At 43.2% G+C, this 23,027-nt stretch overlaps 1 protein-coding gene across 16 annotated transcripts in view; it reads right to left on the reverse strand.

Annotated features, from left to right (window-relative positions):
• Nucleotides 1-449: 449 nt before the first annotated feature.
• Nucleotides 450-23,027, reverse strand: part of MAP4K4 (mitogen-activated protein kinase kinase kinase kinase 4) — a 162,571-nt gene continuing 139,993 nt past the window's right edge. For 7 of the 16 annotated variants that reach the window (XM_075092580.1, XM_075092535.1, XM_075092521.1 and 4 more), the window contains 10 exons: nt 22,675-22,866; nt 20,103-20,220; nt 19,664-19,834; nt 15,470-15,613; nt 10,005-10,139; nt 6,979-7,079; nt 6,036-6,185; nt 5,103-5,262; nt 2,880-3,019; nt 450-2,123 (listed from right to left, as the gene is read on the reverse strand). In XM_075092580.1, coding sequence (XP_074948681.1) covers nt 2,040-2,123; nt 2,880-3,019; nt 5,103-5,262; nt 6,036-6,185; nt 6,979-7,079; nt 10,005-10,139; nt 15,470-15,613; nt 19,664-19,834; nt 20,103-20,220; nt 22,675-22,866 — 1,395 coding nt within the window. In that variant the 3' untranslated portion in view covers nt 450-2,039. The remainder of the gene's footprint in view (nt 2,124-2,879; nt 3,020-5,102; nt 5,263-6,035; nt 6,186-6,978; nt 7,080-10,004; nt 10,140-15,469; nt 15,614-19,663; nt 19,835-20,102; nt 20,221-22,674; nt 22,867-23,027) is intronic. The other 9 variants (XM_075092588.1, XM_075092574.1, XM_075092582.1 and 6 more) reach the window with 3 other exon arrangements.

Genomic DNA, 23,027 nt, shown 5'->3' on the forward strand with positions numbered 1-23,027 from the left:
TACGATGCTCAAAGGAGAGTCTTCAGCAGCAACGCTGATTGGGGTTGAAGGATTTACAGCAGTCAGATTTGACACCAAAAGCAGGGTCTGTCGAGTCTGAGCTTTGCACACTCGGTGCTCTTGGCTCTTACTTGATTGTGTGACCAGTCGCTCGAGCCATCAGCTTGACTGAATTGAAGAATACGTGTTTGAAAAGCCCTACCTGTCATGCCATGAAGGAAAGTTAACCGCAGCAGAAGACAAAGCCCATGAAACACTGAGAGCCTGTTCACTGAATGAACAGCTTAAGGCAGCTGTCAACAAAGTACCCCATCAAAGGAATTTAAAAAAAAAAAAAAAAGTGAAAACAAAAAGGAAAATGGCTGAATCATGACACTGCGCATTATTACAACACCAACGGATTATTATACACTCAAGGTTTCTCAAGTAATGAACATGTAGCCATTAAACAAATTATTACTCTCAAGACATTTATTACAAATGTCAGAACTTATTCATAAAATAAAACTGACTTAAAAAAAAAAAAAAAAGGAAGAAAAAAAGCCAGAGCTGGGATCTTACATCTAAACACAAGTATACGCTGTTTTTATGAATAAGCAGTATTAACTACATTCTTAAAAGAGTTTTAGTGCATTGCATTCTTAAAAAAGAAAAACATCACCGCCCCAAAATGGTTCCTACAACATTTAACAGTTTATAGAACTAGCCTAGTTATTTTTACCTGCCTGTTACTAAGCCCACATGTTAGAATAGTAAAACCTCTGGTTTAGGCTAAATTCAGACTTCTGTTAAAGATGAAACTGGTTTAAAAAAATGCTTGCTTTACCAAATTTTGTAAGCAAATTACATTAATCAGTGTCTCACTGCCATACCGCTACCACTAGTGCCCCAACGGACCACTCTCTCCTCCTGCTGAAACTTGCTACACAATAACAGTCAGAAACCTTTCAATCTGGTAGTTTTGGTATTAAGATTAAATTAGACATTAATGGTTTTCATCTAAAAATGTATAAACTAAACCACCTCTTTTATTTTATGCATTAAAAACAATGAGGTAGGCACAAAAAATAAACATATGTAGTTTGGATTTTATTTCTCTCTTTTTTTTTTTTTCTTTTTAAGTTCTGCGAGTGCAGACTGTGGTAAAACTGCTGTTGCACTTCTAGGTTTAAACAAAAATTAAACCTTTAACTGAGGCAGTGCTAATACTGTGACATAACCAAGTTCTGGCCTAACACAGAATCATTATAGAAAATGAAATATTTTTTCTTTTTTTTCCTTTTTTCTTTTTTTTTTCCTTTTTTTTTTTTCCTTTTTTATCATCTGCACATGTTTCAGGCAATACCTGGTACACAGAAAATTACTAAAGTTATTGGCCAGGCCAAAATAAAACTGCAGAAACAAATAAAACCAAGAATTCCACCCCAAGCCCCTTCCCACCCTCCCTGTCCCCAAAAAGAAGTTATCCTAGTCACTGTGTCTTTCACATTTTATAAATATTAACTTCTTAAAACCTCCACCTTCCTCTTTGTCCACATATTGTCACATTACAAAAAAAGAAATGTCAATTAAATACATTGTTAACGTTACTAGACTAGATCTGCCCTCTGTTTCAGCCAGTCTGACTCTCTACTCCACTTATCACCTTCTCTTGCCTGCCTCCTGTCTTCTCAACAGCATGCTCATGGCAAGTCTGGGTTTTTTTGCCTTTTTCTCCGCCTCTCTGTTTTACCACTAACAGACAGAGTCCTTCAAAGCCTAGGAATCCTGGAGCTGAAGGGAAAAGAAGACCTGTAGCTTTCTAGCGTGATCCCAAATCTCAACGACATTGTAGCACCTGATGGCAATATCTTTACAGCACCAGCTGCGTCGCAGCCTCAGTTGAAAAACAAAAAGAAACCTAACACCAGTGATGCCTGCACACACATTTACACAGAGTGCTGCATTAGTGCAGGTCTGTACTCCAGTTGAAAATAATTCCGAGTTATGAAGATCTCAGACTCTGGATGTCAGCAATTCCTCGCCAAATCCCACCGCTTCTACCAGCTCAGAAGAGAAGTCCTGCCAAGGGTCATGAAATAGACTTGACTGCTTCCACCCGACCGTACGGAGGCAAAGAAAACCTGTGAAAAGAGATCGGTAAATTCAACAGGGAGGACAGAGGCTCTAACCTGCCTTTACTGCTCCTGACATTTATAGTGTAATTGCAGTGCCCGTGCTGGATCTGGCAGGGACGGAGTTGACTTTCTTCATAGCAGCCTGTAGAGTGCTGGGCTTTGCATTTGTGGCTTAACAGAGTTGTTAACACACCAGAGTTTTGGCTACTGCTGAACAACACTTGCACAGCATCAAGGCTTTCTCTCCAGCCCACTTGCCCCTCAAAGGCCACTGGGCCAGGGACGGACAAGAGTCTGGGAGGGGACAATGCTGGGACAGATGACCCAAACCAACCAAAGGGATATCCCATAACATGTAACATCATGCTCAGCAATAAAAGCTCAGGGAAAGGGAGAGGACGGGGGGGGGACGGGGACATTGTGGTGACGAACATTTGTCTTCCTAAGAAAGGGTTACGTGTGCTGAACCACTGCCTCCCAAGAAGTGGCAGGACATCTGCCTGCCAACGGGAGGGCGTGAATGAACTCCTCATTTTGCCTGGTTTGCATGTGCAGCTTTGGCTGTCCGTATTGAACCGTCTTTATCGTGATCCATGAGTCCTTTTGCCTTCCTTCTATTTTATCCCCATCCCACAAGAAACAGGAGTGAGAGAGAGGCTGGGTGGGTGTTTGGCTGCTGGTCAAGGTCAACCCACCAGAAGTACCCAGTTAAAGTACACGTTTACCATCTTGGCGAGAAAATAGCGGGGGGATGAGTTATACCTTGTCATTGCGCTCACATAAGAACTTGAGTCTTTGTGCCCTTTTGTGCATGAACACACCATCCAAATGTCCAGTTTCCACCGATCGTATTTCAATAGCTTTTTCTCCCCAGCCCATAATCTGGTTGGATCGGATGTATGCTTTGGAAAGAAAACACAGCACGCAGACCATTAGGACAGGTAGAGAGCAACGTGGAGGAATTGAAAAAGCAGAGGAATATACTGACACGTTCTAGTTAAAAATGACCTGCATGTACTTCTTATAACCAGACACATGTTCAGAGTGCTATTTCTGTCCTCAACATCTTCACGATGCCTAAAAATACCTTTTTTTTTTTTATTTCCCCATGGGTTTTCCACATTAGTAATATATGTCTTGCCCAAGCATTCATGACACAATGGGAACCTTCCAACCTTCCGCTAAATGGAAGGAACATTGAGTTTTTACACAGGCTTCTTCTTCCAAGTTTGGCAAAGAGACTGGCTAATTAGGTGTTGGCAAGGAGAAGCAGAACCCAAGGTTTAAACAGACTAAACCCATCCAATCCAGTATGTCCCCAGTACCAGCTCTGTGTCTTACAGTGTTATTTTCCCTCCTTGAAGGAGTTTGTCAGCAAAAACAGAGAAAGGGGAGAGGGAAAGGAAAAACTTATAAAAAAAAAAGTGCTAGCTTCCTTTAATAGGAGCAATACTTCAAGAACCTGCTCTCCTTCTTGAGAAAGCCAATTGGTCTCAAAAGTACTCTGTATATCTTAAAAGAGGTTCACATTAAGCTCTCCAAGTAGAAATACTATTATTTGTCATACCGCTTTCCTTTGTGCACAAATAAAGCAAAAAATCAAGCATTTTTCCTTAAGGGTGTCACTGGGGAAAACAGATTAGTAGTAGCATGAGGAAAAAAATCTGTTCTTGATAGCAGTTTAAAAAAAGAATACCAACAACAAAACCAAAAAAAAATAAAGGAGAAAGTCACCAGCATTATGAAAAGGTATATTCAAAAAGCAATTTGATGGATAGTCTTAGGAACACTGCCAAGAACAGCATATGGGAACTTAATGAAGAATAAGCTGTTGCCTCTGACTTGCATGCATACTTAACAGAAAAATACAAAGAAGAACAATAGCTTTTAGCAAGCAAAATTAAAAAGTATTTAATTTTGTAGTGCTTCCATTTTATAGACTTTTTCTCATATAAATTTTCAGTGAAATTAAATCAAATTACCTATGACAGTGTAATGCACACCTGTAACATTGCCCATACCATCATGTTGGAAATGTACTCGTTTTTAAATGTGTCACTAGTGGTAACTGGGCCAAATAGCTTCCAAAATTGTCAGATGAGATATTCAGATGGTGTTGGCTGCCTCAGCGCCATTTACTTCACAGGCACTCCAGTCCCCAACAGCTCTGCAACTTGCCAGCTGATAAACGCTGCTTCCATTTAGATCTAGTCAAGAGTCAGTCACCACAGGATGGACATGCTGTGCATGAAACTTCTTTAGATTTCCTTCTCCATTGTTGTTTGTGTTGCTTGAACAGCTCTCAGCAGTCGTCTCCCAATACATGCATCCATTCCAAAGCACGTAAAACTCAATGTGCTTGCCTCCCAAAGGGAGGGTGTGACCGCAGCCCATGCTACGCTCAGCATCAAAATACAACAGCACAGGCAGTAAGAGGGATCCTGGTGCGTACTTGTGTCTGTAACAAATCTATGCCCGTTTTATGACACTCACTGCTCCCAATCTCAAGACTTCCTTATTTTGAACTGGAGAGATTTGGGAGAATTAACATGCTAGGATAGATGAGCAATCTGTGGGTGAATTCAAGTAAACACTTCAAATCCAAGATACAGCCATTATCGACATAGAATTACCTATAATAATATCTTACCCGTCTGCCACCTTACATGACTTTATACTGAAAGGTTTCTACAACTTTGTGGCTGTCCAGCAAAAAATCTGTAGCTGCCACTGAGGCCCTGCTGTTTATTAAATGTTTTTCATTCCTGAATTTCACAACTTGCTTGTTTGGATTTTATTCTTAAAAACTCAATAGAAAACAGATCCATATGATTACTCTCCACTTTGTGCGGCTGTTTCCCAGGAATACTACAGCATCGCTGCTTCTGAATCTGAAGTCAAACGTGATGCACCTTCCTTCTGCCCGCATGCACACATTCACACTCCGTAACGGCACATTGTATTTGACTCTGCCCAAGCACTCACCAACTGAAGTTGGCATTTCTCCCCACTGCAGAACCACATCCTTGGTGATCCTTCCGTACGTGTTGACATAAACTCCTTCATCCTCATAGCAGACCAGTAGTTCCATCCCATCCGTGTTTGGGAGAATGATGATTGCGTGAGGTTGGATACTGCTCTGGATCTACAGAGATGGAAGAGAAGAGGAAGCCTTTTGTTTTAATGCCACAAAGCTTGCACTGAGAGAAAGTGTGGGCTGGCTTTTTATTTTGGCTGACAGCACATTGGGGATTCACTCACTTCAGAAGCGCTAGCTCTGCTCTCCCCAAGCTAGACACCCTACGCAGTGACAGCAAAGACCTGGAAATCTTTGAGGCCCAAACCCTCCCATCTCACGGCAGACATCTAAAACCAGGAGTACCCATTCCTTTCCATGGGCAGAAAGGTAGCCTGGGGCAAGCAGCCCAGATGCAGACCTCAGACCTCTGCACTGTAGTGAATAGTGCTTGGGGAGGTGCATCACACACTGCAGGCCCATCTGAAACCTCTGTGTACAAGGAACAACTGGAAACTTTGGTAGCTAAGGCCACCTGGCCTTTGCCAACAGTGGGCTGACATGTCATTTTTGTACTGCCATCTTCCCTGCAGACTCTGCTGGGCATTTGCAACGCACTCGGCCATTTAACTGCTACGCCAGAAACTGTCATGTTTGCCCACATCAGATCTGAGTGGGCAGCTCCCAACCATGGAGACATTCTGACCATGAGGAGAGGAGACAGAGTGAGGCACAAGCCCCTAAGCACAGGTGGCCGCATCTGCTTGGACATCCTCCGCCCAATTTACCGCTGCTAGCATCTGGCAGCGATTCACAGAGCAGCCTGACACATTGGTCACCTGAGGAAAGGAAGAGGGGGAAAAACCAGAAAGAAAAAACCCAACCCCAGCAGCAGCCCTTACATGTGTTGGTAGATAAATATCATAGACCGATCCTGAGTCCACATCAACAGCATGGAAGCCAGCGCAGGAGCCATAGATCACTTTTAGTCTCTGACCCTCTTCTACGGTTAGATCCACCAGCAATGGCTTATGTACCAATTCTCCAAATGACTGTAAGACAACCACGAGTGAGATTTACCTTTCTGCTTAGAACCACAGTGGGTTTTATAAAAACATTGTTTATAAAAACAACATGTGCTCTAATGCACATATTATGGGTTTATCCCTCCCACATCCCTCTGGCCACCATCCACCAGACCACAGAGGCTAACAGGTCTCTCATGGACAAGGGCAGATCACTCTGCAACCTGTTGCATTTCAGTCACATATTGTAAGCTATTTTCTGTGGGGTTTACTTCAGTTGGTCTGTTTGGTTTTTAGTAAGAATTGTTTTCCCCAAAGTTCAGGGCAGTTTGACACTCCCATAGCAATAACTTCAATCTGCACAACCGACAGTAACTGACTGTTTGCATATCAGCCTGGTAATCATACCAATCATACCAAGTTAGGTATGATTAGGTAATCATACCTAACTTCATTCATGCTGCATTCAAAAAAAATAACAATGCCAAGTTTCACTTAATGACTTGGTCTGCTCAGATGAAGTCGTTTAGACTCAGTTCACTTCTCTCTGCCTCATGTTGTATTTATAGAGATGAAACAAACAGTTGTGATATTGTCTCATTTTGATTATTAGTTTACGCTCAGTTACAATTTAGAACTTTAAGTGTAGTGCCTCTTAGAGCTAAAAAATCTCTTCAATTAAAATGTAATACAAAGTTCATGGCAGATCGACCAAAGAACTTGTAAGATGGCTATGATAAAATGTCAGAGCATTTTTGTAAAAGGGGTAACTGCAAGTGGTTATATGAAAATCCTACATACAGCTGAAATATACTGTTACCTTAAAGGCCATAAATTTATGGTATGGCTTTGGTGCCCATGCATAGACTTCCACAGAACTCTTCAATGCAATTACCAAGAACTTGATTCTTTCATATTTTACTGAAATTAAAACAAACAAAAAAGAATTCAGCAGTAATTCCAAAGTCATTCCAGTTACTTCAAGAAAGCAGAAAATGACAATATTTCTCTATACTTACATAGATTTGGAGGTTTCCAGGAACGCTGTATTTTAGGATTGCTAATTCTATGTAGTTAAGCATTTTGGTGCATTTATGCACAAAAATAATTACTCTTATCGGTAACTGAACCCATCACCATGTTTTGAATTACCTAGTTGGTATACACTTATTTACACTTTTTTTTTCTCCACATCAGACAGTGCTTACTCATCAAGACAAGAAAGCTGGTTTTCAGACAGGGACATTTCCAATAAAATAAGCCTATGACTGTGGCAGAGCGTATTGGCAGTTCCAGTCACAGCACTGACAGCGGTATTTAGAGCTGATGGCAAAATTGCCGATGGGAAAGGAGGGAAAAAGGGGAACTGAAATATAAAGTTAAGAAACAAGTCCATTTCAAAAGCAAATGGGAAGTTTGCTAGTGGAGCACTTTTCTTTGTCCCTAAAGCCTGCGATAACTAATTTGAAAAAAAAAGTCCAAAGACTTTATTTATAAGGTGTCATGACATAGCTGATCCACAAATTCTCAAATATATGTCTGTTCCCGTGTTCAAACAGCTGGCTAAATTAACCATCAAAAAAAGCCCTGTTCACTACTTCCGTTTTCAGGAGGGAACTGATAAAGTCCAGAAATGGCCATTCAAGAAATGTTGCTGGATCTGCACTTCCATCTGGATTGGGGAAGCAACAGATCACAGAGACTTCTAAATGTTGAGCTTTGTAAACCTCCTTCCAGCGCTCTTTTTGGGGAAGAAGGGAGAAAAAAAATCATTATCATTTGAATGACATCAAGAAACATCAGGAGGTTTCTGCCTCTTTACCCCAAGTTTTAGGGGAATATGACACTTTTCCAAATCACTGAGTAATTCTGTGCACCTTCACCTTCTGCCATTATGTCTCCCAAGCAAAACGGATTTTGAACGATGGCAGGAGTGAAAATCTTGTGAGAACAACATTTCTTTAATAAATACTATTTTAATGACTTTTAGATATCTTACTGCTGTACAGGCCTGCAGTTGCTGTCTCTTGGTAGGTAACAGGGAGACAAAGCAACTACTTGCTCGTTGTTTACTCTGCAGGGAAGAAAGACTACTGTACTCTAAGTGTTAAAGGACTTGACAATTTTTCAACAGACAAAAAAAAAGGTCTCTCAACCTCCACAGCTGTACTGACTGAAAAAACAGAGCTTTTGTTCAGTCTTGTCTAGCTTAAAGATTTCTTGGAATTTTTTCTCGGGGAAGAGGGGGTTGTTGAACAAAACCACCTTATCTGTGAAAGGAAACCTTTGATAATCCTTACTCTTTGCTCTGGGTGCTATCTGGGAATTCACCCAAATCTTAAGTTTCAAAAGAGCAATTTATCATTCAGAGGAGCCAGAAATTGCCTGAAGCAACCGAGATCCACAAATACCACTTCACCCTGATGTCCAAGATCCCTGTTGCATCAAAGAGACAAGGAAGTGATCACTGCCAGCTGCCTCGGTGGCAGCCTCCAGACTGGGAGCCCTACTACTGGCAGAGCTCATCCTTCTTGGGAACTGAAGCGCAGCTGTCAAAGAGGCCTCTCACTACCTGAAGAAGTCATCTATGGTTCAGAGGGAAGTTCAGTGCCAGGCTGCAGCCCAGGGTAACAAACCCCTCTTCATCTGGAAGAGAATGCTCTTTGTTTCACACGCTTCCCTGCTGGAAAGCCTCCTTTCAATAGCTGTTAATGTATTGTTAACAGGCCACTTCATTATGCTGCTGACACCCTGGGGTATGATACCAGAGAAATACATTATTAATTGGTTTGAGGGTCAAACTCCTGGTTCAGCAGTCATTTACTGCCATCCTGATTACGCCCCACTAGCAGGTTTTTCCAAGAGCACACACGTGACAGGGGGAGACTGAGCTCAGTCCAACTGCTGCTGTTCCACGTTGACTGACAGAGCTGGAAAGGAACGGAGCTGTCTTTTAGGAGAAAACCAAATCAAAGGCAACATCCAGGGCCCGTTAAGATGTATCATGAGACTGACGCAGGAGAAAGAGCTCTTGGTTCATATCCCCACCTGCAGGGCAGCGCGCTCACTGCATACTCTGCTGACAGTGAATGCTACATGTCTTTCATTAGTTTTCGTGAAAGTTTCTATGCCAAATCCACTGAAATGACTTAAAACCACTCAAAGGCACCTGCCTAGTGAAAACACACTTCATCCCATAAGTGTACTGCAGTCGACCTAAGACAGCACTAGAAATTTTAATGAGCTAAGGGGAATCAATGAATCATCTTGAAGTTAAACATATGCTTCTGTTCCCAGATGCCTCTCCAAAGCTCATGCACTAGCTGGGCTTGCTTTCTCCTCCCACTCTCTTTTCTTTTCCTTTCCTTTCCCCCCCGCCCCAGTTTTTAAGATCTGCATTAAAGAGGAGACTTTTTTTCATTCCATTCTAGTATGTGATTTCACCATGGTAAATCAGGGAAACCTGTCAGTGAAGAGAACAGCTGCTGGTTGACAAGAGTCCCTCTGTTACCAAAAGGGTCTAACAGAGGTGGCAAAATGTTACCAGCCCTCATTGTCCATATTAGCACTCTCCTGGAAGCTGCATCCACCACGAGAAGGAGATAGATGGGGATTTGTACCCACTCTGGTTCACAGCCCAGCATCCCACCACAAAACCTTTCACATATTCAGTTTAACCCAGTAAATTGCCACCTATTCTGGTGCTTTGCCAGAAAAGTTCACCCTGAGGGATAGGGACGACAGCTAGATATAAAACCAAATCTTAAGCCGAGCAGCTACACACACTGCAGTTCCCTTTTCAGATGGTTTTATCCCAACAATTTGATTACTGCATTTGCTACTCACCAACTTTATAGTGCACACAGCCTTCCAAGTCGCCCACCGTTGTCCAGCCCTGTTTCTTTTCTACTTCAGGGTCATTGTGAAGGATTTTATTTCTTAACCAGGACAAATAGTAGACTCGCAACTTGTTCTTCTTACCTGGCCACAAAATGAAAAAGATTGTTTTGTCTCCATACGAAGGTAAGCGCAAAGAAACCATGCCCAAGCAAACAGGAAGCCCCAAAGAGCAAACCAAAATTACAACGAAGGAGAAACTACTGCAACCACAGCAGTGTTTACAACCACAACAGCTATACTCCAGACTCCACCCAATTACACACTTTCCCGATAATCAATGACAGAAACACGTGGTACCACCACATGAACATAAAATGACAAACTCAAGAGAAAGTTGTCTGGTTCTTAGGACGCAAACAACTTTTATTAGAAAAGGGTTATACTCCCACAAAAAATGCACCAGAGAGTCATGCACCAGGATGAAAAAAAGAATTTTTTTTTAAAAAAATATATATAGCTGAGTCGGAACGGCTCTTTTTTGTGCAAAACTGTAGGAGAGCAGCAGGCTAGAATGTGAGGCCCGAAATTATCTATAAAGCTATCAGAAGAGAGTAGGACTGGTTTGAAAGGAGGAAGCAAAAGTAAAGGAGGATATGGTAATTAAAAGTATTTTACAAATTCTTCCCAGTTAGTGACCAGGACATTTTCATCCCTTACATCATTCTTGGAGACAGAAACTGGACAAGTTTTATTAAGATTGTTCATTATTGCCCTGGTGGCAAAGCACACCAAACAACAGCACTCAACGATTGTACTACTGAACCATGTTATACCAGTTCTGTTGCAAGGAAAAATGTACAATATCTGAAATAGCAGTGAGAGAATTTCACACGGCCCGTGCAAAGTTCATCTGCTTGCTAAAAGCTGATGACTGCTTTGTCAGCAGCCCTTCCCTTGTGCTGCAAGGGGTGTAATACTTATCAGGCTGCACACAGAAGCTGGAGGAGGTGTTTCTTCTCCACAGGTGAGAGAATCTGCTTGCCCAGGCTGCCCTATCTTCAACTGACAATGCATCTGCCACGGTCATCGAAATACAGCTTAGACTCTCAATACCAGAAGGCCTTCCTGAATGCAGAGCGAGGTTCATGATAAATTTTATCAGTGATTTTTCAACAACCAACGGCCTGCAAAGCATTTGCTGAACTAGCGAGAAGGTGGCCCTAGTGCACATACTCAAAGCTTGCATCCTCCTTCTGCCAGCTGCTTTGCTGCCCAAAGCCATTAGGGTCCCACAGATGAAACTGGAGGCAAAGAAGAGAGATTGTCTCTGCTTTGACTAGGAGCCATATAATAAGGCTCCAAAAGGTCCCTGAACTCAGAAAGGAAACAGGAGATGCTCTCAGGGACCCAACTTGTCAATGGAGTGGCTCCATGCTGGTGCTTCACCAGCCACAATGAGGAAGCTGTGTGACTGTGGGCAGTTTTTCATGGCCCCTGGAGCTGAGAGGAGACAGCTGACCTGTCCTGCAGTCAGTGCTGCGCTGGCCAAGTGACACAGTGCTGTGGAAAGCCACGACCTGTCAAGATGGACCACCTGGCAGCCTGCCAGCCAGATCCAGCTATAGCAGTTAGCTAACATCTTTAATTTGTGTTTTCAGTTTTCGTATGCCAGCCAATGGATTAGTTCACCATGGCTGCTCATTTTGGAGATGGGGATAAGCGTACAGCATCAGGGGATACAGGTTATGGCAAGATGCGAAGCCCGAGCATTGAAATCATCCTACTGTGCCCAGCCAACTCTGCACTGGGGTCCTGGAGCTGGCACAGAGCCCCTGCCCTGGTAGCAAGAGATCCCCTAAAGAGCTGGGCTCCTCCAGAAAAGCAGCTGCAAGGGCTGGGGCAGCACATGGGGAAGCACAGCTTGCAAACAGGCTGCTCCATGGGCTCCAGCGCCACAAGTCTTTCTGTTATGAAGACACACAGCCTAAAAGATCTTTTTATGATTACTTGGACAGGGAAGGGCAGGAGAAAAAGAGGAGGCAGTTTCAAAGCGAAAAATTTGTTCACTGAGCTTAAATTTGAAGTGGAATTGGAGATCCATTTTCAAATACTGGACCTGCTATTTAATTTTAAAAGCCTTTCTGCTCTGATGGCACCAAATGAAACGTGAAGTAACATTGCACTGTCCTTTGTTTATCCCTACTACAAATGTGACAGCAGATCTGGCAGTAAATGAGAACCCTGATTTATTGCCTGACTTCACATTTATTAAGCCAAGTTTCATAAAGCAATAAAGCCCCACCACTGCCATAGCCCTGTAAAATTTGGGAAAGGGACCAGAGCAGGAAACAGTATTCCCAGAAGTCCTGCAGCTGGCCGAGGAAAGGTCCTCCCATAAAAATACTGCAAACGATACTTAGAAACACTCAAATAGGGAACACAGTCCAGACCAGAAGGCACTGCAGTTCTGGGCGTGGAAGAGCTCAGAGGGCACAGGAGACCTGAAGGTCAGTACAAGGCACCAAATGTTTTTAAAACCATCACAAGTCCCTGTGCACTGGGAGACAAATTCTCCCTCAGATATTTTCATGGCTTTAGCTTCCCCAGTAGCTTAGTCAAACTTGAAGACTCAGAACAAACAGTACACATGGGAATTTCCCAGCACGTGGCTAATGTTTTTTTTTTATTTCTGGTTCACATGATGTGCACCAGGGTATTTCTCTCCAACCAGAAACATTTTTCAGAACAACAGAGGAATATCTCAAGTGTGTTCCCATTGTGCTTTAGTGTCTAGACCACACGGAAAGTCACAGGACAGGAAATTCCTCTGCCTTTTAGCAGCCTGATATGAAAAGAGCAGGACCTTGTTATGGCCGTGAAATAAGAAAGCAAACTCTGCTCCAGCCATCACAAAAACTGAACAGCCAGTGACTTCTATGAGAACTCCCTGCTCTGGTTCTCCCATTGATGCCGTTTCAAATGCAAAGTCTTTTTTCCTACATTGAGTTTTTGTTTTTATCGTCGCTATGGTTTTTAATTATTAAGCAGGCAGATCCCAACCAGTTCTTCTACTCTGTCATCCCTTCCTACCTTCCCAAGTGCCACCATCAGCCCATTGGGCTGGCAAAACCCTCAAGGAGCTACAAGCGGAGCATGTTCTGTATGCACGTCGTTGCTTCCAGCGCTCTTATGACTCTCAACACTGTATCACCTGAGCACTGAAAACTATGGTTTTGCCTCCCAACAGTATGAGCTGAAGAACCGATTAACTGCTTGCTTTGGCCTGCCAAGTTTTCTTGCACCAGCTGTAGCAGCTCAGTATCTCAGTATCAAAAACTTTGCTGTCAGCAAGTTTTATATTTGAGATATATATTGGGGGAAGAACTGATTTCAGGTTTCCAGACTCAAAAGAGTGTATATTAAAAGCAATTTTAGGTGACAATCCCCTTGAAATCCTTATGCGCTGCAACTTCTTCGCACAGAGTGGTGACGCTTTTCAAACCTCACCACCATCAGCACATCACTTCCCAGAAACGGCAAGGGAACGTACGGCTGAGAGCGCCGTAGGAGCTGAACGATGCTCCTAGCAGAGCAGTAGCAGTCCTGGGACAAAGCTGGGAGGCAGCTTCGTAACCAAGCTGCCAAAACGCACCATTTGCAGAAACAGATCTCTGTGTCAGTGTTCCCAGTTTGCCTGGAGAGGTGGAGCAATTCACTATAAATAGACACTAAGAGAAGTTGAGCACGAGGGTGGCTTAAAATTGAGCACTGAAGCACAGAAGGCAGAACAGGAAAGTAAGGGGGGCCTGAGCATAAAAGCATCACGGTTTCACCAAGTGTGCCCCCCCTGCCGTGCCTCTCGGTGGGCAGGGTTGCCGCTTTCCTGCCTGGTACTCCAGTAACCTCCCACAAAATGCATGAGATGGGACAGAGATGAAGGCATAAACCAGCCAAAGATCAGCTGATGCTAACTAACCCTTAAGGGCTAGTGTAGCGTGTCTCCACAGAGGAAGCAATAGTTTTGTAGAAAACGGGATGTGTCAGGGTACTCAGATCATGACTGACAATAAATGTAAATAAACTTAAAACAATTACACACAAGACTGAATCACAGATACTTGTCATCTGTGTAGGATATGCTTCAAACCAACAGATTTTACACAAGTTGGCTTATGAAATATTTTTGTTTATAAGGTCTACTATAGAATAAACTCTATCAAATAGTGCTTTTCAAACAGCTTACATTTCAGTGTACAGTGTTAGACATCAAAAGGACACACAGCAGGTTGTGTTTTTTTAAACCCTCCATGATTCATCTTTTCTTTTTAAAGATTTCACAGCATAGCTGTAGCTGAGAACGCAGCAAGCAACAAGCCAATAAAATGTGTTTTTTGAAGACAAAAACGAAGTCCCATGTTGACAACACCAGCATGGGCACAGTTCTTTGGACCTGTAGTAGTATAACACCACTAGTGCATTAAATTCTTTAAGTGTGTGTCCTTTTGTACAAGTGTTGGGAGAGCTAGAGAGCTCCTCCAGTGGAGTCAGAGGGGCTCTGGAGCCTCAGTAAAAATTTTGGGTGACTCTGAACAACAACACAGGGGCCACTAAGCAAAATCTCACGTAACATCCTCTCTCTGTCACACATGCGCAGCATAGCAAAGGCTAATTTCACAAACTAAAACAAAAGGAAAGGTAAATGGCTGAATGACACCTGTGAATAAAGATTAACTGTGAACCACCACATCAAGTTGCTTAACAGCAGAATAACCTTATGCAATAACTCTCTGGAGCCAGAGAGTCTGGAACCTCAAGTTTCATAAAACACATTTTTCATTGGCGCACACAAAACAAACACAACTATCACCACCACCCTTCATCTCCCGCTGTTTTGCCACCTGCAGTTGCATCCAGTAAGAGACAAGGCCAAAAGCTGCACCGATCTGCCTTCTCACACTGGTAATCTCCACATCATGTACACATTGTACTCCCCTCCCTCAAACACACACACACTTGCTGCACATCACTCTTATTTCCCTACTTTGCCAAGAGCATTTCCCATTCTACACATTTTAACACAAAAGCCGTCTTTAAACCCAAGCAGCAAATCATGTTTTGGTTATAAAGAAGCCAGGCTGAAAGTAATCATGACAGGGGGAAAGAATGCCATTTTTACAAACTTCACAAAACATTAACTTACAGGTCCCAAACACTGAACAAACAAAGGCGACATTTTCCCCAACCCATGCAGCATTTTTAAAAGCCACGCCACAGGAGGAAGGGCAGGGGGCAAGCAGGCACAGGCCGTTGTGTGGAAAGTGATTCACTTGCAGAAACCATCTGTAGACTCAGAGAACCCACTGGCTTCAGTCAAGTCAGGACTTCCCCCTCAACGCACAGCCTGCCAAGAAAAGCGTTCTGCCATGCCGTGCCAGAAGGGGGAAAAAAACCATGTTGAAAGTTAACTTTACCAGAAATTGTCACCAAGACATTCAGCCCTTCAAGTACATCCATTTGCTGGAATCGTCTTCGATTGATGAGCGGATAAACCTTCCCCTGACCACTTCTGTCTAGCAGCATCAGACCACTTTCAGTGCCCACTAACAAGTTCACTCCTAGAAGAAACAAAAACAGAGATCCAAGTTAGTAGGCAGATTTTCCACATATTCTGATGAACTGATACTCAATATAGCAACTGTTTTGTTTTGAGCAGGTCTAACCACTGCTGGTCGGGTCTCAGCTGCCTGCAGCCTAAAAGATCTCGTGATGTAGAGGCTGTCTTCATTACCCCGCTCACAGTGACTAGAGACACCAAATTGCAGTGTTCAAGACAGTGAGACTGGTAGACCATGGAGAGCTTTCTAGAGCACTAGTTCCCAAACAAAAAGGCACACTAATGTTGGAGGAGGGGTGAGGCACAAAGTAGTACCCAAGCTTATATATTCCAAAGATGTATTAACTGTTGGTAGGAGGGTTGGTAACAGGATGCTCTTGACAAGGACATGGCAAAAAAGCAGTGGTAGGGGCTTGGTCCCCACTGGGAGAAAGAGATTTTGGTGCAGCCCTCCTGTAAAAGGATAGGCACACGACTGGTCCTCAGCTTCCCAACAATCTTTTCCATCTGAATGTTAAAACTAGAGAAATTACAGTAATCTTGTGTTTCCACAGATTTCTCCTAAAGATCAAGGAAATACAGATGAGAAAAGTCAGTAGGCTAGCTACTTTCTACAAAGGACCACATCTACTGGAACACTTTCCAAGAGTTCACAAAACCTTAGTATTTAAAATCAATTCCAATTTTTTTACTAATAAATATATATATGAGACTAGGTTTTAAAAACCTATCAATATATTATCACTCTTAAATTTCATTACTATTTATTTGCAATGGTGTTTCAGCCTACGACCCCACAAATTGTGCAGAAACAGGTCATATATGGTACAGGGAATGGAAAACAAACCAAATGCATGACTTGCTTTATTAGACTTCTATGTTGCAATCCCAATGTAAAACTTGTCATCCTTAAGCACAATAAAGTAATGAAATAAGAAAAGCGAAACTCACACAAGGCGATCATACTTATATTGTTTAACGGCCTTAATCCCTAATCAGACAATTAATCCCCACATATAACTATACTGGTGCCAGTGGAGGTATCATCCGGGCTGATCCCGTAAAAACCTTTCCTAATGTGGCACGTGGGCCCAAAGCACAGAATCTCTGTCTTGGTGCGGTCTGCAGCTAGAGCAGGGACATGCCTTCTCACAGTATCGAAAAAGGGCATTGCTCACAAGGACGAGGAATGCTACCTAAACAACACCCTGTCTACCAGACACAGGAGCAGTTTGCAAGAAGGAGAGCATGTTCACCCTAACCCAGAGGGTATGAGGTGTCTCCCAAAGGGGACAAGGGTGTTAGAGGGGAGCAGAGCTGCAGCCAGGAGGAGGTAATGATGGGGAAGGGGCCTATGCTGCTGATGCTGGGGCACTCTGAAAAGCCTCTGTCCAGATGAGAAAAACAGAAGTAGCCCATAGAGAGGTCAGAAAACATCATGCATCTCAATTTTCCTCTTGCCTTTTCAGTGAGGAAACTTCAGAGATCACAGCAGTCCCCACAAACCACCTCCTCTTTGCTCAGATTTGCTGCTCTGCTACTCCTCCTCTGCCTCCTCCAGGCAGCAGAGCCTGCGGACGCTGGCAGGCACAAAGACCATCGTGGGAGAGGGCACGCACCCCTGCTGGGCTCTCCTTCAGCTACTGACGCCTTCTCTGTTCCTTTCCTGCCCTCCTCCTGCCTCCACATCCCCCCACATGAGTCTGCATCTGCTAGCTCCCATCCCACAGGCCCTGGGGGCATTTCACATCAACCATCTCCCATACTGGGAGCCATCCTCAAACTGGGAACCGGCGGAAGAGAGCAGGGAGAGCAAGACACGGACTGAATCCAGGCTTGGCACAGGCAGCAGCAGCACCAAACCAGCCAAGGAAGAACACAGCAGTCGGTCTCCTTCCTGCAGCTCCAGGACCCATTGACTAAAGCTGTAAGTGCTTCAGCTTCGACACGTATTTTTGTATTTTTTCCAGCATGGATTACAATTCAAAGCAAGCCACAGGCAAACTGCCCCCTCAGGATCCCTTCCCCTCTTTGTGCATCAAGGATCACTTGCTCCCGTCTCCACCCTCATCTCTTCTTCTGCTGCCTTTGCAGTGCAGTTGTTTCTGCTTCAAGTTTATATGCACACCCGTCCCCAACCCCTTCCCTTAGCTATATGCATTTTGAGATGAAACTAATGTGGTGCTATGCTGGCAGCAAGCAGTGGCTGTATTTTAAAATGCAGGCGCTGTCTTCATTCAGAGCCAGCAGAGCTCTTCTACCGCCACCCTACAATTAAGCAGTTCTGTTCTTTCAAGCAAATGGAAATGCTTCCTGAAAAAGTACGGGCTCTCGGTGGAGGCTGGGTGTAAAAATCTATGCTACTGCATCCATGTCATTCACAGTGACTTTCACCACTCAGAACTAGAAGAAACAGCATCACAGACTTAATGCAATCAGCAACCTGCCAGATACTAGGACATTACCACTGGTAAAAGCAAAGCAAAAAAAGCAAAGCAAGCCCCCTTCTTTTTGAATAAGGAACAGCACCATGAAATGGCTTAATTTGCTTAAGGTAAAGGAAGCTAAACCTTATCAAGAAATAAGCATGTGTACCAGCTTGCATCACCATCAGTTTAGCCCTAAATGTTCAACAAGGAAGTGCTTTGTTAAAGCTGTAAAACACTTCTAGGATTCTACACCTATACTTTAAACTGCCCTAAGTCAGATACGTAGATCAAAGAAATGTAAAACCATTAACACAAATTGCTGCTGGCAAAACAAGGCAGATCAGAGAAATTATGAGTCATCTTTACTGATCTCATACGATTTCTCTCTGCCTTCACCCTCTCACAGCCTGGAAGTTTACATTTGCACAAGTCTTCATTTTACCAGAGAATTATTCGTATGAATACATGCAGAAATAGCATTGGGGTAAAAATTCTTACCAGTAAATTCTGGAAATAAAGAAAACACCAGATAGGAAGATCAGGTGTCGGGAGAGCTATTCAATTGACATGGCTTTGCAGGCAAAAAGGATAGGACAACAGTGCTGTTCTGAGAATCAAGAAATGCTGGAAATAACCCCAAGAGAGAACTAAAGCCTGTGAAAATGTAAACAACAAAAGTGCACTGTGTTACCTATACAGTCATCACGTGACTCGGGAATGGCCAACTCTCTTCTTCATAGTTTTTTTAAATGACATGCATGTGCATTTACAGTCTGTTAAGTTTAGGGATACTAGATAAATATGTACATAATATACACAAGCATCATCTATTAACATCTAGTTAATGAAAAAATTCAGGTGACCACATAGATTGTGGCCAATAAAGAAATGACACAGCAGAGAAAAAGCTTTCACTGGGTGGCGCAGCAGTGATTCCACATTGTGGCAAGTAACAGGCACTGCTCTAAGCTTTTCACCAGTGTAGGATCCTGACTAATTGCCTGACACCGACATAAATCATCCCTTGTGACAAGGAGGCCAGACACGCTTGGTCAGCTGACATCCCATACCCAGCTTCCCTCTGCACTAACCACTCTTAACGAAACCAAGCCACAGTCTCACACTGGAAAACATCCCTCTTACCCTTCTCTTTCCCCTCCCTCCTTCCTACACAAACTGATGACTGAGGTGGAAAGTAGTCTTATGAAACACATCTTAACCAAGATCCGCAGCAATGCATTAGCAAAAGGCTCAAGATGATGATTATTTTTCAAACACGGTGCACCCCATGTGCACCAGGTGTACAATGCAAAAACGACCACAAGTTCCCAAACGTTGCAAGAGGTGTATTAATGGGGGCTAGAGAGAAAAAGACAGCCCGATCAGCTGGACGAAGTCTGAACTGTGCATCAGAAGCATATATACAGCAGTGGGAAGTTATATTAAAGCAGAAGCAGAATAATAATAATCAGCTTTTGCAATAAAAAGATGTAAACAAGCGTAGAATAAATGCAGAGAAACAGCTAAGGTTTCAAAGATACGTTCTCAAAGACTGGAAGCCCATACTGGCACGCCTGCACTTCAGAAGTGCAGGAAACTAGGGAGGAACAGGTTTGCATTACCCCATAAGGCAGCACACAGTATCTCAGAATTGAATCTCTTCTTGTATTTCCGGATCTCTGGGGTATCACTCTGTGGCCGTGTATTCGTGGGATTCACATTGACAACTGATCCTTTCCTTGTAGGGTCTTGCCTTATTGCCTCTGATCTCATTGCTTCACTAGAAAATCCTACTGAAAAAAAGAAAAGTAAAGTGCATGTAATAACCCTTAGGTGCTAAATTCTGGCCATATTTTCTTTACACCAAACAGCCCAAATCAGTAACTGAGAATATTGAGCAAGTCTTCCTTTTTGTAAGAAATGTAAATGGAGAAAGAAATAAACTATGCAATCCATTGCAAATCAAATAAAAAGCATGATGGTAACATTCATAAGTACTTTAAAGAGCCACTAAAGTCACTGAACTCTTTTTCAATTGTCATCTTCAGCTACTTTACTTACCCACAGAAGTCACAGTTGTCCCACTAGATGGAGAAATCTGTAGTAATCTGGGGTCTATAAAAGGTGTAAAGGAGGAGGAAGATTTGTGTTTCTGGAGTGTGTTACTAGCGGACTGAGTCTGCAATGTAAATTTCAACTTTATTAATATTAATGACAATAAAAAGCACGGATAACAACAACCAACATTTTAAAGTCACTACAGAATTATGCTACAGAGCCTCCCCGAGCTTTTATACTTCCTTTATAGATACACAACGCACTGCAGGCACCACACCTGAACTAGATACATATGCACACTGCACATGTTACAGCAGAATGTAATTAGCTAAATCATCGTCCCTGTCACCTCAGCTGCTGGCGAAGATTTTTAGGACTGGCCACTACAATCAGGCACAAAGTAAGGGAATGGTGTGTTTTTTTTTTTTTTTTTAAATCTGCTTAAATGTATGTATACTATCTTATCTGCAAGCTGTCCACTACCTACAACTCTTGAATTTATGAAGCATCTCCTAAAGTGAGCTAGTTTAATAAATTAAGAAGTTTGATTTCTTGGCTTGTGCACCAAAATCAGAATCATCTGGGATCAAGCATTCACTTCTGTGATGGATTGTGTTTCAATGTCCCCTACTGTTTGTTCTCCCTATTTTGTTTAACCTGAGCCTCTTGCCAGAAAGCTGCAGCAGGTTCTTCCACCTTTATTTGACAAAGCAACATATTAAACCTGTATTGAACAAAGGGGCTCATTAGTGTGGAAGGTGTAGCAAACGGTGATATGACGCTATGAGTATGTGGTGGATAAGATCACTGGTGCTTGCTGAGTTATGTGGTCTAAACATGAAAAAACATATAAGAAAGGAAGAAGACAAGTGAAACAATGAAGTGTTAAAAGTGGAAATGGAATGACTTAAACCCTTGCCAGTTTAGTATTATAGTGACAACATTGCATACTGAAGCAGAATGGGACAAGTGGGGGAAAAAAAAGTGTGTGTGTGTACATATATAGATATATATATAAAAATGGTGTGCATGTGGGTAAGTTATACCAAGCAGTACTGGGTTTTTGCTCAGCTTTATGCAAAGGTAGCTAGAGATACTTCATCATCAGCAAGCAATCTTCAACCTCTGATCTTTCTAAGTCTCTACTCTCTGCAGAAAAATAGTAATGGGTCTTAGGAGTATATCGCTCCCCTGCACAGCTCAGTACTAAAAGGCTCCTTTGGCACCAGCCATTGCCACAGCCACCACTTCCTAAGCTGAGTTGACTGAACCCTGCTATTGCTTAGATCAAAGTCATGAGCGAGCATATCTCTGGATCAATCAACTGATATCTATAACCTACAAGAGTGTGCTTTTAGAAAGATCAAAGACCAATGAAGCATAGCTGAAAATTAAGTATTATGCTAACTGAATTTCTAGGAGGAAATCCTTCCACCTGCCCTCCTGCTACGCGGTTCAGAAGCATTTTCATCCTGTGGTAACCACGTGTATTGCCATCAGCCTACCCAGCTCACCGCAACCTCTCCTTCTCATCACACCACTTGATTGCCTACGTGGCAGGACAGCTCTACCCTGAGAAGCAGTAGCTTCTTTTCACTGAGTTTTGCTCCCTCTGTACCACTCCTGCTTGCATACAGGAAGGGGCTCTCCCCAAGAGCCAGACTGGCCACCCAGCCGGGAGTGGAGCCACCACACCGGGTTCCTCGCTTACTGCTAGGGTTGGTATGGGGTGAACGATGCCCTTTGTTCACATGTGTGCATCTCCTCTGCAGCACGAGGTTACGCACATGTGAAGGACCAGGCTTGTCCACCAGCACTTGGTGAGTAAGGGAAGGCACCGTCCCAGAATCAGCCCAGGGCAGCAAGAGGGAGCTTCCCCCGTGGCAAAGCCTTGCTTCTCCACCTGGACAGAACCAGCACTGGTGGAGACCAGTCATCTTTATGCAGCTGCTTGTCAGAGTACACACATACTTGGAAAAAACCCAAAGATTTTCCCCCATTCATTATATTCCAAAACAACGATACCCCAGGCTTTTACAACCCTCCTGGGCAACACCTGATTTGTTCACCCAGCCCCGTGTGGCAAGCTTTTAAGAGCAAAATCCCTCCACAGCCGCTGCCGCTTCCTATCCCTCTCCCAAAGGGAGAGTTTCCACAAGCAGCTCCTCATACGTGCGGAGTTACTAGCCCAGCCTTTACTGACAAAGCCAAAATTAACCGCTAATTTTTAAGAGGCACACTGCTTGCAATTAGCCTGCTCCCAGAATAAAACAGAATTAAAAAATAAAAGAGGATTGGCTTGAAAATGCAGTAGTCAAGTTTAGTTTAAAATGAACGCCATGCAATTAATGACTCACTAAGAGGAAGCAAAAATAGTATACTGGCAAGTTTGGCGTGGGACTGCTCTAGAGTTAAGGGCTTCTTACACAGAACTGAAATGTGTTATTTGCGGGGTGGGAACAAAGGTGACAGAAAAAAAAAGCAGGGGAGATTGGCTGGAGTTCCTCTGCAAACTAGCTACTAGGCAATGCTGCTATAACCCTACGAAAGCAGCCAGCTGTGGTGTAAGACATACCTCATTAGTAGTTAGCTTGTCCTGGGGTGTCTGTGGGGACATGGTGGGTGTCGGCTGGCTGGAGGATGGGGAGGAGGAGGTGGAGGAAGTGGAGGAGGAATGGCTTTGCTGTAAGAGATCTGGCAAGAGGTGAATGCGACCGGCAAAGCCATTGCTCTCATGATGGCTGGCACGCTTTTTGTCAACTGTACTCTGTAGAAAAAACAGGCACACTTGTCTTGCTCAAGTGCTGCTTAACGGTCTATATCCCTAACAACCTCTCTCCTTCTCTCCCTCGCTCGCTTCCTACCTTTTTACATTTAGTTACTGATTTATTTATTTATTTAAAAATATAAGCTGATAATCCATGCCTT

The sequence above is a fragment of the Phalacrocorax aristotelis genome, chromosome 1, assembly GCF_949628215.1.
Source record: "Phalacrocorax aristotelis chromosome 1, bGulAri2.1, whole genome shotgun sequence".
In the NCBI taxonomy this organism is placed as follows: domain Eukaryota; kingdom Metazoa; phylum Chordata; class Aves; order Suliformes; family Phalacrocoracidae; genus Phalacrocorax; species Phalacrocorax aristotelis.